This window comes from Borostomias antarcticus (genome assembly GCF_949987555.1).
Source record: "Borostomias antarcticus genome assembly, chromosome: 3".
Classification (NCBI taxonomy): Eukaryota; Metazoa; Chordata; class Actinopteri; order Stomiiformes; family Stomiidae; genus Borostomias; species Borostomias antarcticus.
Window position 1 is genome coordinate 34,155,375 of NC_140236.1, and position 15,079 is coordinate 34,170,453.

The window sequence follows — 15,079 nt, forward strand, 5'->3', positions numbered from 1 at the left end:
GACTGTTTTCTTGTAGTGTTTTGATGATTATATATTGAAGAGTTTATATACTAACGAGAAGTGGCAAAATACAGGAAAGGACATCCTACCCGGATGTGCGGAAAGTAGTGGCCAATGCATGGTCCGCGGTCAAATGTTTCCCACTAGGAAAGTAGTAACTTAGCTGGATAGCGTAAATTTATGTCGAGACCCAAAAGGGGGTAGCTTATATTTGGTTTTAGTGACGTTACTCATTTGTTAAGACGTGTGAAAAAAGCATTTTCTATCCCTCAATGTGTGTCAGCATCTAGACAGCTTCTTTCTCGCAGTGTATTTCTGGTGTGAGGCAAGATGGCAGGAAATGTGAAAGACAAGGAAGCATATCAGAGGCTGAACTATCTATACCAGGTACCGTTAGCTATTTGTGTTAGTATTATCTATGTCTTGTCATCTATATGCGTGCAAACAAACAGCACTGTGTAAATCTATTGGTTTCTTACAGGCTGCACACTGTGTTTTGTCTCAAAATCCGGAGAATGTGGAATTGGCTCGTTTTTACTGCTTCACTCAGAAGACAATAGCTCGACGTTTAGTCCTCAGACAGTGAGTATTATTTATAAACGAGTGTCTAACTGTTGTAAGTTAAAGAGAGTTGTGGTGTAGATCTGTTTGTCAAAGATCAGTTTCGCCTTCCTTTACTGTGATAAACGTGTCTTGTCTACCATTCAAATCATCGCAGAGACCCCTCGGTGAAAAGGAGATTGTGTAAGAAGTGCTGCTCTCTGCTGGTGCCAGGGGTGACTGCCACAGTAAGACAGAGAAGTAAGTTGTTCAGCCAGTTAGTTATAATAGGCCCTACAGCAAGTGTTCTGTAACCAATATTACGATAGTTGGGTTTGTTGTCTACAGTTAAGTGGTGATTGTTTGCCTTAGTGTCGGGAATACAAAACACATGCTTAACCCTTTCAAGAAGATAGATGGAGGAATCGAAAGACTGTGATTCGATGTCTCAGTTGTGGTCAGAGCAAGACGTTTGTGAACAATCCTGGACATTGTCTGTGGGTGGACCAGGCTGAGGCCCAGCTGGAGAAGCAGACACAAGAACCAGGTGACCTAGAATCACTCATGTTTTACGGTCTATTTTCTGCATCACCCTCAGTCTGCTTAAAGGCCACCATTGACAAAAAATGAAATTCAATGTCATCTGAGACTTGCAGATTACTACATGACACACAGCTGAAACCCCTATCTGTGTTGGCCCGACTGCCATTCCAGGCTGTGTTCTTAATCTGTTTAACTAATCTGTTTTGGTCAGTGAATATGTAGTAGGCTACAGGTGTCAAATGTATATACACCAGCCGATTACGAGCAGCATGGAAAGACCATGACCTTCCACTGTTTTGATAAATGAAGGAAAGCACCGGCACTCACGAGATAGACATAGTCTTCAAACTTTAATGGGCAAGAGTGAACGTTTCGGCCTTAAGCCTTCATCAGCATGATGATGAAGGCTTAAGGCCGAAACGTTCACTCTTGCCCATTAAAGTTTGAAGACTATGTCTATCTCGTGAGTGCCGGTGCTTTCCTTCATTTATTATAGCACTTGACCTGGCACCCGTGACTGCTCCAGATTAACTTTGAGTTGTGTGCACTCGTATGCTTTTTTGTACCTCCACTGTTTTGACCTTGTCTCCTTCCCTACGGCAGAAACAGGCCCTCCCTCTAAAGAATTGCAGAAGCAGAAACCTGGTGACAGACCTCAGGAGCTGAAATCTGATTTGTGTTCATCATCTACCCAGCAGCACCAACGGCCTCCAACCAAACACACGATGTGAACACTACAGCCCTTGAATACAGTGGGCATTCAGACTTGTTGGGAGGAGATAGTGATGTAATGCAACAAATAGTCTATACTTTCCAACATGAAAGTGCTGATTGAGCCATATTTGTTTTTCCGTCTCGGTAAAGAAGTGTTGAAGCAGGCCTTAAAGGCAGATCCACCTCGGAGTCCGACGCAATATAGTGAGTGAGTTTCCATTTTAATAGAGAAAGTTGGAATGCGTATGGGTTTGAATTTTGAAATGTGAAACTGCAAGGTATAGTAAATTAAGATTTGTATCTTTTAGACTAAACATTAAGATTTATTTGAAAAGGTCATTTTAATTTTTCCCTGGATACAAAGTGGCCAGTGAAGTGGTGCTTTTTTCTTTTATTTTTTTTTTACAATTCCAACAATATTTCCTATGTCCCATCTTATTTTTGTCAAGTGTGAGAAAATGAATGAATCAGATGAATAAAGGAGGAGAGACAGTACAAAGTCGATTCTTTTCACTTTTTCTTCCTCTCTCCTTGGTCCGCTTTTGGCAGTTTGAAGCGGGTCTTCTGAGAATACAGCAGATTCCTGGCAAAGATGCGCGGGATGTGACCCATGTACAAGAACACGGACAGGGACATTCCTAAAAATAGAAATATTCGAGATTTGCTAGATCGGTAAGCAATGGCAGTGATTTATTTGACATAAAGAATATGAGACATGACAAACCTTTGTTAATCACATTTTGTTGCATCTGAAATCGACTTGAGTTCTAGTTGCTTTTTCCTGTTGCAGTTCATGTTTGCTGTCAGAGGAAACGGGCTGGTTGAGCTTGCTTACCTATAATGGGTCCTAGCCAGTAGACAACAGAGTACTCTGTGAAGGTGAACCCAGGACAGGGGAAGGTGAGGCCGTAGGCCAGGGAAGGGTTCAGGAAACCGGAGGTATATCCACTAGCTGGAAGAAACAAAGAAGAAATGTTCCGGTTGTGTTCAAACCCACGAGTGCTTGAGAGACAACTTTTGATGACAGACTTTGTTACAGTAGCTGGATGAATTATGCCCTTATTTGAATATCACAGACAGGAGAAGAAACATTTCCCAAAACCTACCTGTATGTGTCACAAATTGTATTGAACAGGGGCGTTAGTCGAGGTGATGAGGTATGTTCGCCATTGAGGGTGACTCACCTGCGTGGGACAGGAAGGTGAGCGTGACTGCAACCACGGGGACCCGGAGCAGCGCGGACCTGTGGCGCAGGTTCAGGTAGAGGAGGTGAAACACGAGCGCGCAGACGGCCTCGGTGAAGACCCCCTGCGACACAGAGACCAGCAGGGACGCACTGCACTCCGTGGCCATCAGGTTCTTGATCAGGTGCATGTCGGTGAGCTCCAGGGCCCAGTAGTACACAGCCGCCAGCATGCCCAGGTGCGCACCCAGGAACTGGGCGGCCACGGCCAGCGCAGCGGGCAGGGTGGCGGTCTCCAGCAGCAGGAACTCCATCAGAACCAGGGAGGGGTTCCCGGTGGCACCGGCACAGACCACGCCATGGCTCAGCAGCACCACAAACAGAATGGTCAGAGTCACGTCAGGGCCCAGTCCTCCGGCCCACTGGCCAATATCTACAATGGTCTGCACTTCCAGCCAGCATGCTACGAGCATGAAAGAAGAAGCGAACTCCACTAAAAAGCTTAACCTTTTCCACCTCCCGAAGAGGGCTCTGACTAGGGCCCCGAATGCCACAGCGGCCAGAAAGTAACCGAAGGAGACGTTGAGTCCAGACATGTTCTCGCAGATGCTGCACGTCTACCCGGCTCTGCTCAAAGGAAAATGTGTGTGTGGCTTTGCCGTGAGTTATGCTGACTGGACTACGTGGCACAGGGAGACACACGTTTCTTATCTCAGAAACACCCGTTTGTCATCCCACAATCACCTGCCAAAATACACACTGCTCATTTCAAGGTCAGGTCATGAGAGTGGTCCTATACTCCAGTGAGGGACAAACGCTTTGAAAATATTATACCAATGTTACTGACTTGTTATAATGAAATGAATGCTCCACCTCCTGCTTTCTGAGTGAATTCTATTGATAAAGAGTTTAAATTCAATTTTGGCAGTAGTCAAGCCTGGTCTATGCTGGGAAACGTGTCTGCTGCTGGGCATCTCTGGAGCTTTGATCCAAATTGAGTGCACCCAGAATCAGCACCACTTGATGGTCTGTTGCCATAGGAACAACCAGAGTGCATGCTGTCGGGCAGCGAACTGGAAAGACAGAGGGTAGACCTACTGTACGTCCCATTGGTCAAAACTGTCCCCTCATTCGTTACCGACTCATCTCTACCAATGAATATGCATGATAGTTGTGTCATTACTTGCTGTGAACATGTGTGCCCTTTGTGAAAATGTTGAGACTAAAACCCACACACAAGCATAGCCCAATCAAATATAGGCTATGAGTCACACTCACTCCACTCACAAATTAGTGAATTATCCAATGTGATGTTCTTCAGAAAATATGTCAGGTTCTAATCAGAAGCTTAATAAATGTATTTACTATTGTAATTGGCAGGTGTATTGGGGGTCCAGGTCCTGAAGGTACACAGCCAATAAGTGATGCCATTTATTGAGCATACGATGGCGCTGTTTCACAGGAAGAAGCAATTTTGACATTGGCTATAGCAACGTATGGTTTGAGATATTGACCTGATCCGTATTTATATAAAGTTCTGGGCACAACATTTGGTGCTAATTGGTCCAGGGGGGTTGAGTACATGGGTGTGTGTTCTCATAAATAGCAGCAGGATAGTGTGAGGGTATGAGCTGTTTTTCTCACATATGAACATTCCAATCCAAACTGTGAGTGAGTTTATCAAATCTACTTTTGATAAACTCATTCTATTCCCTGTGAGTGCACAAGCCTGGCCCCATCAAGTGTCTTATTCTACTGTGTTATATGTACTGTTCTGTGTCTACTGTGTTATTTAGAAGTGCAGAAGTTGTATAAACTACTGTGAACAGCTTAGTCATGTTACTGCACTCTGGATTTATGTCATAAGAGATTTTTTATGATACAGTATGATTAGTAAGCTATTTCACTCACTTTTGTGGACATTTCAATCCAAACACTTGACAACTGTAGCACCAGCCATGGAGTTTTGATCTTATGGTCTTGTTCTCAAGTGGTCTCGAGACCAAACCAACAACAAGTGTTCTTTGGGTTATTTTCTTTGAATCAAATTGATTAAAATGTGAATCATGATTTTCAGTTTGAGAGTCAAGATATACCTAATAATTAAAGATATACCTAACAATTAAATATATACCTTACAATTAAAGCTAGGGAGAGAGAGAGAGAGAGAGAGTAGGGAGAGAGAGAGAGAGATCAGCAGCCTAATACATATGCTCCAATGCCTGCACAGGATGTTCCCCTGAATCTGGAGATCTAGAGCTGAGGAATTTCCCTCTAGTACCAAATAAATCCCGAGTATCATTTCAAGCACATCCAATATCAACAACATCCTCACGGCATGCTCAATGCACAAACACTGCATACACACTTCCTTGCATCATCAAGTCAAAAGTCAAATGTTATTTATATAGTGCATTTCATATACCAAGGCAACACAATACACTGTACAGAGAGAAAGGGTGTGTGTGTGTGTGTTATTTGCTTTCCAGAGGGAAGCAAAGAAGATTTAAAAAACAAAAAAACAGTTCACCCATTTAAGCCATCATCATGTATGACACAGATCCAGAGATACAAATATGCTACAGCGCCACCAACAGGTTACTGTACATGTTCATTCCGAATATGTCTGACCACACAGCACCACTGAAATGACACAATGTAGCGTTGGGCCAACATCAACAAGGCCTTTCCAAGATAAAGGCAATGCTGAAGCTCCCCTATTGAGATACTACAACTTCCTGTCAAAACCTAGAAGCATGAAAACCTGGATTGGGACAAGACGAAGAAGCAACCACCACATATGCTTCGAGAGCAATGATTAAAACCAAGCAACACTATGCACTGACAGAAAAACAGATGTTTGCGATTGTGCAATGGACTTGAGATATTTCATAAGTTTGCCTTTGGAAAAGACGTAGAGGTTCAATCTGGCCACATGCCACCGGAAACAATACAGAATCCACTGAGCTTTGCCTCCTGCAAGAATACAAAGACTGTTACTGAGAATGTAAAAGTACCAAGTCGATATGAAATACAGACCTGGAAATCAAATGTACAGTTAATACTTTGTGATGCCGATGCCATGTTAATACATTGTGAAGCTGTGGTTTCGGACAAGCTCCATGATCGAAGCAGCTTGCAGGTGAGGCCGTGGTGTCATATGGTGTCATAGTCAGTCGTCAGGTCTATAAAGACGGCTCTGGCCTTCTTTTTAGGCGAAAAGCTGTCCTCGATGTCTTGAATCATCAAAGTGACTTGATCTATGACCGATCTCCCACGTCAGAACCCGGCCTGCTCCTGTGGGAGCAGCGGGTCGATGATTGGTTCGACGTGGGTGTAGATGAGACGCTTGAGGATCTTGAAGGGGATACATAAAAGAGATTATGACAGAGATGGGGTGGTAACTCTTGGGGTCCCCTTCAGGCTTGTTCAGATTAGGGATTGCGACAACTAGGAATCTTCTCCAGATTTTGGAGATCTTGAGTTGGCGCAAGCAGGAAGAGAGCACAATCTTAACCAGGACTTGAAGGCAGGCGCGGCATGGAGTATAAGCTCCGGGCAGATAGAATCAGGCCCCATACTGTATCTACCACACACAGAGGAACCTGACCATAACATATCTACCACACACAGAGTAACCTGACCATATCAACCACACACGGAGCAACCTGACCATAATGTATCTACCACACACAGAGGAACCTGACCATACCACACACAGAGGAACCTGACCATAACATATCTATCACACACAGAGTAACCTGACCATACAGTATCAACCACACACACAGAGGAACCTGACCATATCAACCACACACAGAGTAACCTGACCATACAGTATCAACCACACACAGTGGAACCTGACCATATCAACCACACACGGAGGAACCTGACCATAATGTATCTACCACACACTGAAGAACCTGACCATAACATATCTACCACACACAGAGGAACCAGACCATATCAACCACACACAGAGGAACCTGACCATAACATATCTACCACACACAGAGGAACCTGACCATATCAACCACACACAGTGGAACCTGACCATATCAACCACACACGGAGGAACCTGACCATAACATATCTACCACACACAGAGGAACCTGACCATATCAACCACACACAGTGGAACCTGACCATATCAACCACACACGGAGGAACCTAACCATAATGTATCTACCACACACAGAAGAACCTGACCATAACATATCTACCACAAACAGAGGAACCAGACCATATCTACCACACACCAAGGAACCAGACCATATCAACCACACACAGAGGAACCTGACCATAATGTATCTACCACACACAGAGGAACCTGCCCATATCAACCACACACAGAGGAACCTGACCGTAGCGTATCTACCACACACCGAGGTACCTGATCATAACATATATATCACACACAGAGGAAAATGACCATATCTACCACACAGAGGAACCTGACTATATCAACCACACACGGAGGAACCTGACCATAACATATCTACCAAACACAGAGGAACCTGCCCATATCTACCACACACAGAGGAGCCTGACCATATCAACCACACTCAGAGGAACCTGACCATATCAACCACACACAGTGGAACCTGACCATATCAACCACACACAGAGGAACCTGACCAGAATGTATCTACCACACACAGAGGAACCTGACCATATCAACCACACACAGGAACCTGACCATAACTTATTTACCGCACACAGAGGTAAATGACCATATCAGCCACACACAGAGGAACATGACCATATCAACCACACAGATACACATGACCATATCTACCACACACAGAGGAACCTGACTATATCTTCCACACACAGAGGAACCTGACCATATCAACCACACACAGAGGAACCTGACCATAATGTATCTACCACACACAGAGGAACCTGACCATATCTACCACACACAGAGGAACCTGACTATATCTTCCACACACTGAGGAACCTGACCATATCAACCACACACAGTGGAACCTGACCATATCTACCACACACAGAGGAACCTGGCCATATCAACCACACACAGTGGAACCTGACCATATCTACCACACACAGAGGAACCTGCACCTCTAATAGAATATAATCATGCACCTCTAATAGAATATAATCCTATACCTCTAATAGAATATAATCCTACACCTCTAATAGAATATAATCCTGCACCTCTAATAGAATATAATCCTGCACCTCTAATAGAATATAATCCTACACCTCTAATAGAATATAATCCTGCACCTCTAATAGAATATAATCCTGCACCTCTAATAGAATATAATCCTGCACCTCTAATAGAATATAATCCTACACCTCTAATAGAATATAATCATGCACCTCTAATAAAATATAATCCTACACCTCTAATAGAATATAATCCTGCACCTCTAATAAAATATAATCCTACACCTCTAATAGAATATAATCCTGCACCTCTAATATAGCCTAATATAATCCTACACCTCTAATAGAATACAATCCTACACCTCTAATAAAATATAATCCTACACCTCTAATAGAATATAATCCTACACCTCTAATAGAATATAACCCTGCACCTCTAATAGAATATAATCCTACACCTCTAATAGAATATAATCTTACACCTCTAATAGAATATAAAACACTGTGAGAAATTAATTATTGTGTTTCATTCATCACGAGAGTCACTTTGGAATTGAGATCTCGTCGGGCCTGACAGATAAATAGTAAAACTGGGCAGCGAGCAACGCCTAGGCTACAGGAGAGTCCATGGTGTTCCAAAGAGATCCTAGCAGAAGATTAGAGTAGACTTGTTCACATTCAACAATTATTAATATTTTATTAGGCTATTACAGTGGCTCAAGAATTGACAGAAGAAGCGCAACTGTTAAAACTAATCTGAAATCACAGTTCGCAAGGTAGGCTATGTCAAAACGGAATGTGTCGACAAGTAGCCGTTCATGAGTTTATTAAAAAGCGGGGAGGGGGGGGTCTTGTAGCCTATCCTTTAATATTGTCAATACGACTGTAGTAGTCAGGCTACTGTAAAGCATGCTAAACTTCAATCAGGACTCCGGTTTGGTTTCTCTCTGATAGCCACACAACACGCCCATCCTTATTGTCTGTTCAGGGGCGTATCTTTCCTCCACTCGCTCGCCGAGGACAGATATCACACCGCAGCTGAATTGAACAATAGGCATCATAATTAAACAGGACGGTATTGAGTCTGGGATGATGACAGTATAGAACTTGTGTAACGGTGTACAACACTGGCAAATGCAATTAGGATACATGTCCACGGCTGTATGTTGCAGGGGAGGGATAGGCTGCTAACGATTTCTCGATTTCGCCGCTCAGACCGAAAGGATCTTACACCGAATTGAATGGTAGCGGACGACTGTTGGGCTCCTGATCATCAAAACTATCAATTGCAGTCGAAAACAAGAGCTCAGCCGACGGGGGTGAAACATGGAGTAAGTGGCCTACATATTACTTTCAAGTATAGGATGGTTTGCATCTAGATTATTTAATTTCGTGTAGCCCAACGTTAGTCACTGTTACCAGATTTTGGGGGCACAGTTTTAACGAGTTTCCTTCATTGCCACACCTGCAAAGGGAAAATTATTTTGAACGTGGATGAACAATTTCTGTGAAACTTGGGCTATGGAAATGGTTAAGGAATAAACGTGATAATGTAGTAACAAGACCATGTTTTACAACAGACAATAGCAAAAGCTTATTGGCTCTTTTCCTCTCTAGAATTGCCAAAGACAATAATCGAGGCTTAGCCAATATAGGCCAATGTGCAGGCTACTGTATGCAGCATCTGAACTAGTGGGCAAAACGCTGCAAGGATGAATCGGCAGCTTATATATATTTATAATTTAGAAACAGCTGGGCACCCACGTGAAATATAACATTTGCCTTGTGGCCCATATGGATAATCACCCCGTTGTGTATAAGCACAATTGTGAATGGAAATGGTAGCCTACAGACTTAAACAAATAGCCTTCGTGCGTAATTAACCTACTTATTGGTTTTATTGCCATTGTGTGTGTGTTTTTTTCTGATCGGGATCAATGAGGGGACTGTTTGTTGCATGCTGCGCATGTGTCCTGCATGATATCCAGCCGCATAGGGGGGTACTGGACGTCATGTTGCTGCGGTGTAGTTATCCTGCACTACCGTGAGGGACCGGGCCTCAACGGTGCACTGTGGGCGTGCGTGCGTGCGTGCGTGCGTGGTGAGGCGTTTTCTCCCGTGCTGCATGACAGAAACGGCCAGTTCCAAAATGGATGAGCTGTGGTGGTCGGGTAGGAGGACGTTGTAGGGAACATGAGGTCTTTCAGGTCTGTTCTTTTGAATGAACAGATTCTTGGTCGTGATTCGATGACTAATTGAGCATAATTATGTTGCCCTATTGTCAATAGCCTACGTTGTCATCCATGTCAATGGATGATGACTTATGGTGTTTTGCTGTGTGAGTCTTCCCATTATCTATCTTGTGAATATGTTGTTTACCAGACCATACTGAACAGCACAAGCCCTCATTTCCTTCCATGTTCCAGAGGCATTGTGCAATCACTGAGGTTCTCATGGTCGCCTGGGACAGAGCTGTGTTATTCGCTAATGGAAAGCCATGTGCCATTCAAGATGAGCTGGACGTTCAGTAAAGATTCCTAGAGTGACTATGGAGAGAGAGAGAGAGAGAGAGAGAGAGAGAGAGAGAGACTGCGGGGAGAGAGAGGAGGTCTGTGGGGAGAGAGAGAGGAGGTCTGTGAGGAGAGAGAGGAGGTCTCTGTGAGGAGAGAGAGGAGGTCTGTGGGGGGAGATAGGTCTGTGAGGAGAGAGAGAGGGGGGGGAGAGAGAGGGGGTATCTGTGAGGAGAGGAGGTCTCTGAGGAGAGAGAGAAGGTCTGTGGGGAGAGAGAGAGGAGGTCTCTGTGAGGAGAGAGAGGAGGTCTGTGGGGAGAGATAGGTCTGTGAGGAGAGAGAGAGGGGGTATCTGTGAGGAGAGGAGGTCTCTGTGAGGAGGGAGAGGAGGTTTTTGGGGGGAGAGAGGAGGTCTCTGTGAGGAGGGAGAGGAGGTTTTGGGGTTGAGAGAGGAGGTCTCTGTGAGGAGGGAGAGGAGGTTTTGGGGAGGAGAGAGAAGGTCTCTGTGAGGAGGGAGGGGAGGTTTTGGGGGGGAGAGAGGAGGTCTTTGTGAGGAGGGAGAGGAGGTTTTGGGGAGGGAGAGAGGAGGTCTCTGTGAGGAGGGAGAGGAGGTCTGTGTGAGGAGAGAGGAGGTCTGTGAGAAGAGAGGGGAGGTCTCTGGAGAAAGAGAGGAGGTCTCTGTGAGGAGAGAGAGGAGGTATCTGAGAGAGGTGGTCTGTGAGGAGAGGAGGTCTCTGTGAGGAGGGAGAGGAGGTCTTTGTGAGGAGAGAGGAGGTCTGTGAGGAGAGAGTGCAGGTCTGTGAGGAGAGGAGAGGTCTCTTTGGAGAAAGAGAGGAGGTCTCTGTGAGGAGAGAGAGGTGGTCACTGTGAGGAGAGAGTGGAGGTATCTGAGAGAGGTGGTCTGTGAGGAGAGAGAGGAAGTATTTGAGAGAGGTCTGTGAGGAGAGAGAGGATGTCTCTGTGAGGAGAAAGAGGAGGTATCTGTGAGGAGTGGGAGGGGGTCTGAGGAGAGAGATGAGGTCTCTGTGATGAGAGAGGAGGTCTCTGTTTGAGGGGATCAATTTAGTTTTTATGCATGTTTTAATATGTAAATTGAGGGCTGAGTGTTCGGTTGTTTTCTAGCATTGTTAACATTGCTAACAGACTTCTTTTCTTGGTGAATTATGGGTGAATGTACTCGGGAAATGTTTGGACATGACCTTGCGTAAAATTAGTTAAATGTTGGCCTATCCCTTTAAGGCCTATCCCTTTAAGACGTTCTGTTCTGCTTTAAATGTTGGCCTATCCCTTTAATTAAGGCTGCTCCCTGTCTTGCTTCAGCTCTACATTTCAGATGTCCATTATGATAAATACATCACTTGATGCTCTTGGACACATCATCGAAGATGTTCCAGAGGATGGGGTGAGGGCTAGAGTTAGGGTTAGGATGTTCCTGGGGTCACACGGTATTTCCGGGTCTTTCAACATCACATGCCCTCTCCCAGGTAACCCAAAGCCAGAGGTTGATCAAGACCTCACCAGATACCATGGATCTCCTAATATGTTGAAAAACTACAGCGGCAAATAAAACAAATTCTGATCTCAGCTCTTGCCTTCACAAAGGATGATCGATCGCTGACCAACAGCCTCCCAGGCCCACTCGACACGTCTTCAAGTAACGTCCCCATTCCCAAGCCTATACACACGATTGGTCCGTAAGGCCGCCTCACCTGCAAGTCACACCTACCCAGATGTCAGGAACGCCTAAACTCTGTCCTGCAGCCTACAGGACATCAACAGGCATGCACTGTACCATCCCATCCCACTCTGCCCCTCCAGCCTAGCTTCTCTTGAATGGCGTTTTGAATGGAATTTGAATTCATAAAAACGTTTGGTGCAGTTAAAGAACTAACCCTAACCCAGGAGTAACACCCTCCCCCCTCCCACAGTCATCACCATCACATCAACAGGAACATCATGTCAGTGAGTCATTTGATTGTGCCTCAGGGGCAGCTGTGCAGTGTAGCGGGAGCAGGTCACACTGTGGTTCATGTTGACGATGGCCAGTGCTCAGACACACTTGAGACTAATGAGTAGGCTATCTCACATCCCTTCTCTTTAACTCTCAATAAGCAAGTTGTTCTTTATTTTTTTGTTTGGGGGTGGTGGTGGGGGGGGTTGGGGGGGGGTGGTCCTGTTGGTGTCCTCCAGGACAGATTCTTTTTTTTCACGAGGGAGGTTTCCATAGAAACCGGCAGCATTCTTTCAGTTGACTGAACAGTTTTGTTTAGGATCCGTTTGAACAACAGCTTTACAGAAGCACACAACAAAAAGACGTGGATCTCAGCATAATGTTCGTATGGCCGACACCTCAAAAGTGGTTTGGCCTATAAAACAGTGGTAAACATATTGAACCAGTGTGTGTTGAACTAGCAAATTAAGCATTGTGGGAGATTATAGTGGCTGTGCCACACTTTCAGTCATGGATTTCCACATCTCACTTTCATTAGTTTAGGATTGTTGCTGGTTAGTCATGTGCCAGGCCATCAGTTACAGCAGCTCAGCTTTTTTATTTAATCTCATCCTTTGCATGTGTCACTTGTTTATTGTTATTATTGTACTATGTACACTATGTCTGCTGCTATATACTGTATATTTGACTTTCTCTATTAGATTCTCTATTCAGTGGCCTTCTTCTTCTGTTCTGTCACTCTGCTGCTGCAACTCCCCTGGGGATTAATCATCTAATAACATCGTATTTTATTTAATCCTAATTACATGAACAGATATTGAACAGTTTACTTTCCTTCTCAATATGCACGTTCACGTTAATGAAGAATGATAAAGATGACAGTTTTCAAGTTGGTTCGGAAATTAATTTAACATCATTGAGGTCTACCAGACTGATCCGCTTGAGTTCTACAGATGTATGTTCTAAACACATCTACATTAGTAAGTTTAGCTAATATTCTATTGGAGAATTCGTAATAGGACAGTGGAGTGTACCAGCGAATTGTCCTTCTCTGTTTGGAGCTCTGTGCTAATCTCGTGGGCCGGTTGTGTTTACTGATGTTATATCTGTCTTGTGGCTGTAAAACCTATGCTCTATATTTGTTACACTCAGTCAGGGCCTACACTACTCCAACGCTAGTAACCCTAACCCTACACTACCCCAGCGCTAGTAACCCTAACCCTACACTACCCCAGCTCTAGTAACCCTAACCCTACACTACTCCAGCGCTAGTAACCCTAACCCTACACTAACCCAGCGCTAATAACCCTAACCCTACACTACCCCAGCGCTAGTAACCCTAACCCTACACTACCCCAGCGCTAGTAACCCTAACCCTACACTACTCCAGCACTAGTAACCCTAACCCTACACTACCCCAGCACTAGTAACCCTAACCCTACACTACCCCAGCACTAGTAACCCTAACCCTACACTACCCCAGTGCTAGTAACCCTAACCCTAACCCTACACTACCCCAGCTCTAGTAACCCTAATCCTAACCCTACACTACCCCAGCGCTAGTAACCCTAACCCTACACTAGCCCAGCGCTAATAACCCTAACCCTACACTAGCCCAGCGCTAGTAACCCTAACCCTACCCTAGCCCAGCGCTAGTAACCCTAACCCTACACTACCCCAGCGCTAGTAACCCTAACCCTACACTAGCCCAGCGCTAGTAACCCTAACCCTACACTACTCCAGCACTAGTAACCCTAACCCTACACTACTCCAGCGCTAGTAACCCTAACCCTACACTACCCCAGCACTAGTAACCCTAAACCCTACCCTACCCCAGCGCTAGTAACCCTAACCCTACACTACTCCATCGCTAGTAACCCTAACGTTGGACTTTCATTGAGAAACTGTGCCTCATAACCTGATTGGACAATTGCCGTGAAGCAGGTCACTTTGCTTCTGAAAGGTTGAAACCCCCCTGAATTCTGTTATAAATCAGGATTAGGGGGCCGGGGGGGACATGGTTCCTCTTACAGCACTGTGCTACAGTAGACTCTAATACCAAAGCTTTGAGATCAGTGATAGATACACTACTTAGCTTTCTTTTCTAGTCTTATGGCCAACCGAGCAAGCTAAATGGAGCCTTGTAATAGCTTTTGTTGTTCAATTTTAAGGTCCATTAAATTTGATGCTTACCAAAAGTTGGATTGCTTCTTTGGTAGAGGTAAAATAGACTAGGCTTAGGATAAAGACAGCGTTTGTGAGAGATGGTGACTGTATCCAGTGAAGAGTTGGTTCCTGCTAAACCAGACCTTCCCAAAGGAGCAAGCAGCAAACATTGTCATATGACTGCCACTACCTCCCTGGGGCACTAAAGATGGCTAGTGTTAATGAAAAGCTTTACTTGTTTCAGGAAATTTCAGACACAACCCAAAGACACAGCATAACCAACGTTGGTAAGATGACCACTGGTGTGTGGTAATTTGGGGTTAAATACATAATCTT

General features: G+C 44.8%; 2 protein-coding genes across 2 annotated transcripts; one reads left to right on the forward strand and one right to left on the reverse strand.

The window, feature by feature from the left end:
- The first annotated feature begins 159 nt into the window (after positions 1-159).
- On the forward strand, positions 160-1,835 carry rpp21 (ribonuclease P subunit p21). The gene is made up of 5 exons (XM_084461776.1): positions 160-387; positions 482-582; positions 719-801; positions 950-1,087; positions 1,687-1,835. The coding sequence occupies exons 1-5, from the start codon at positions 331-333 to the stop codon at positions 1,812-1,814; spliced, it is 507 nt and encodes a 168-aa protein (XP_084317902.1). The 5' UTR covers positions 160-330; the 3' UTR covers positions 1,815-1,835.
- Positions 1,836-2,279: 444 nt separating this feature from the next.
- Positions 2,280-3,576, reverse strand: aqp12 (aquaporin 12; the record flags this gene model as incomplete). Its single annotated transcript, XM_084461775.1, has 3 exons — positions 2,280-2,435; positions 2,633-2,749; positions 2,982-3,576. The coding sequence occupies 3 exons, from the start codon at positions 3,574-3,576 to the stop codon at positions 2,308-2,310; spliced, it is 840 nt and encodes a 279-aa protein (XP_084317901.1). The 3' UTR covers positions 2,280-2,307.
- Between the last annotated feature and the right edge of the window lie 11,503 nt (positions 3,577-15,079).

Coding starts and splice junctions, on each gene's coding strand:
- rpp21 (XM_084461776.1), top strand. CDS start 331: ATGGCAGGAAATGTGAAAGACAAGGAAGCATATCAGAGGCTGAACTAT. Junction 583..718: donor CGACGTTTAGTCCTCAGACA/GTGAGTATTATT, acceptor AAATCATCGCAG/AGACCCCTCGGTGAAAAGGA. Junction 802..949: donor TGCCACAGTAAGACAGAGAA/GTAAGTTGTTCA, acceptor AACCCTTTCAAG/AAGATAGATGGAGGAATCGA.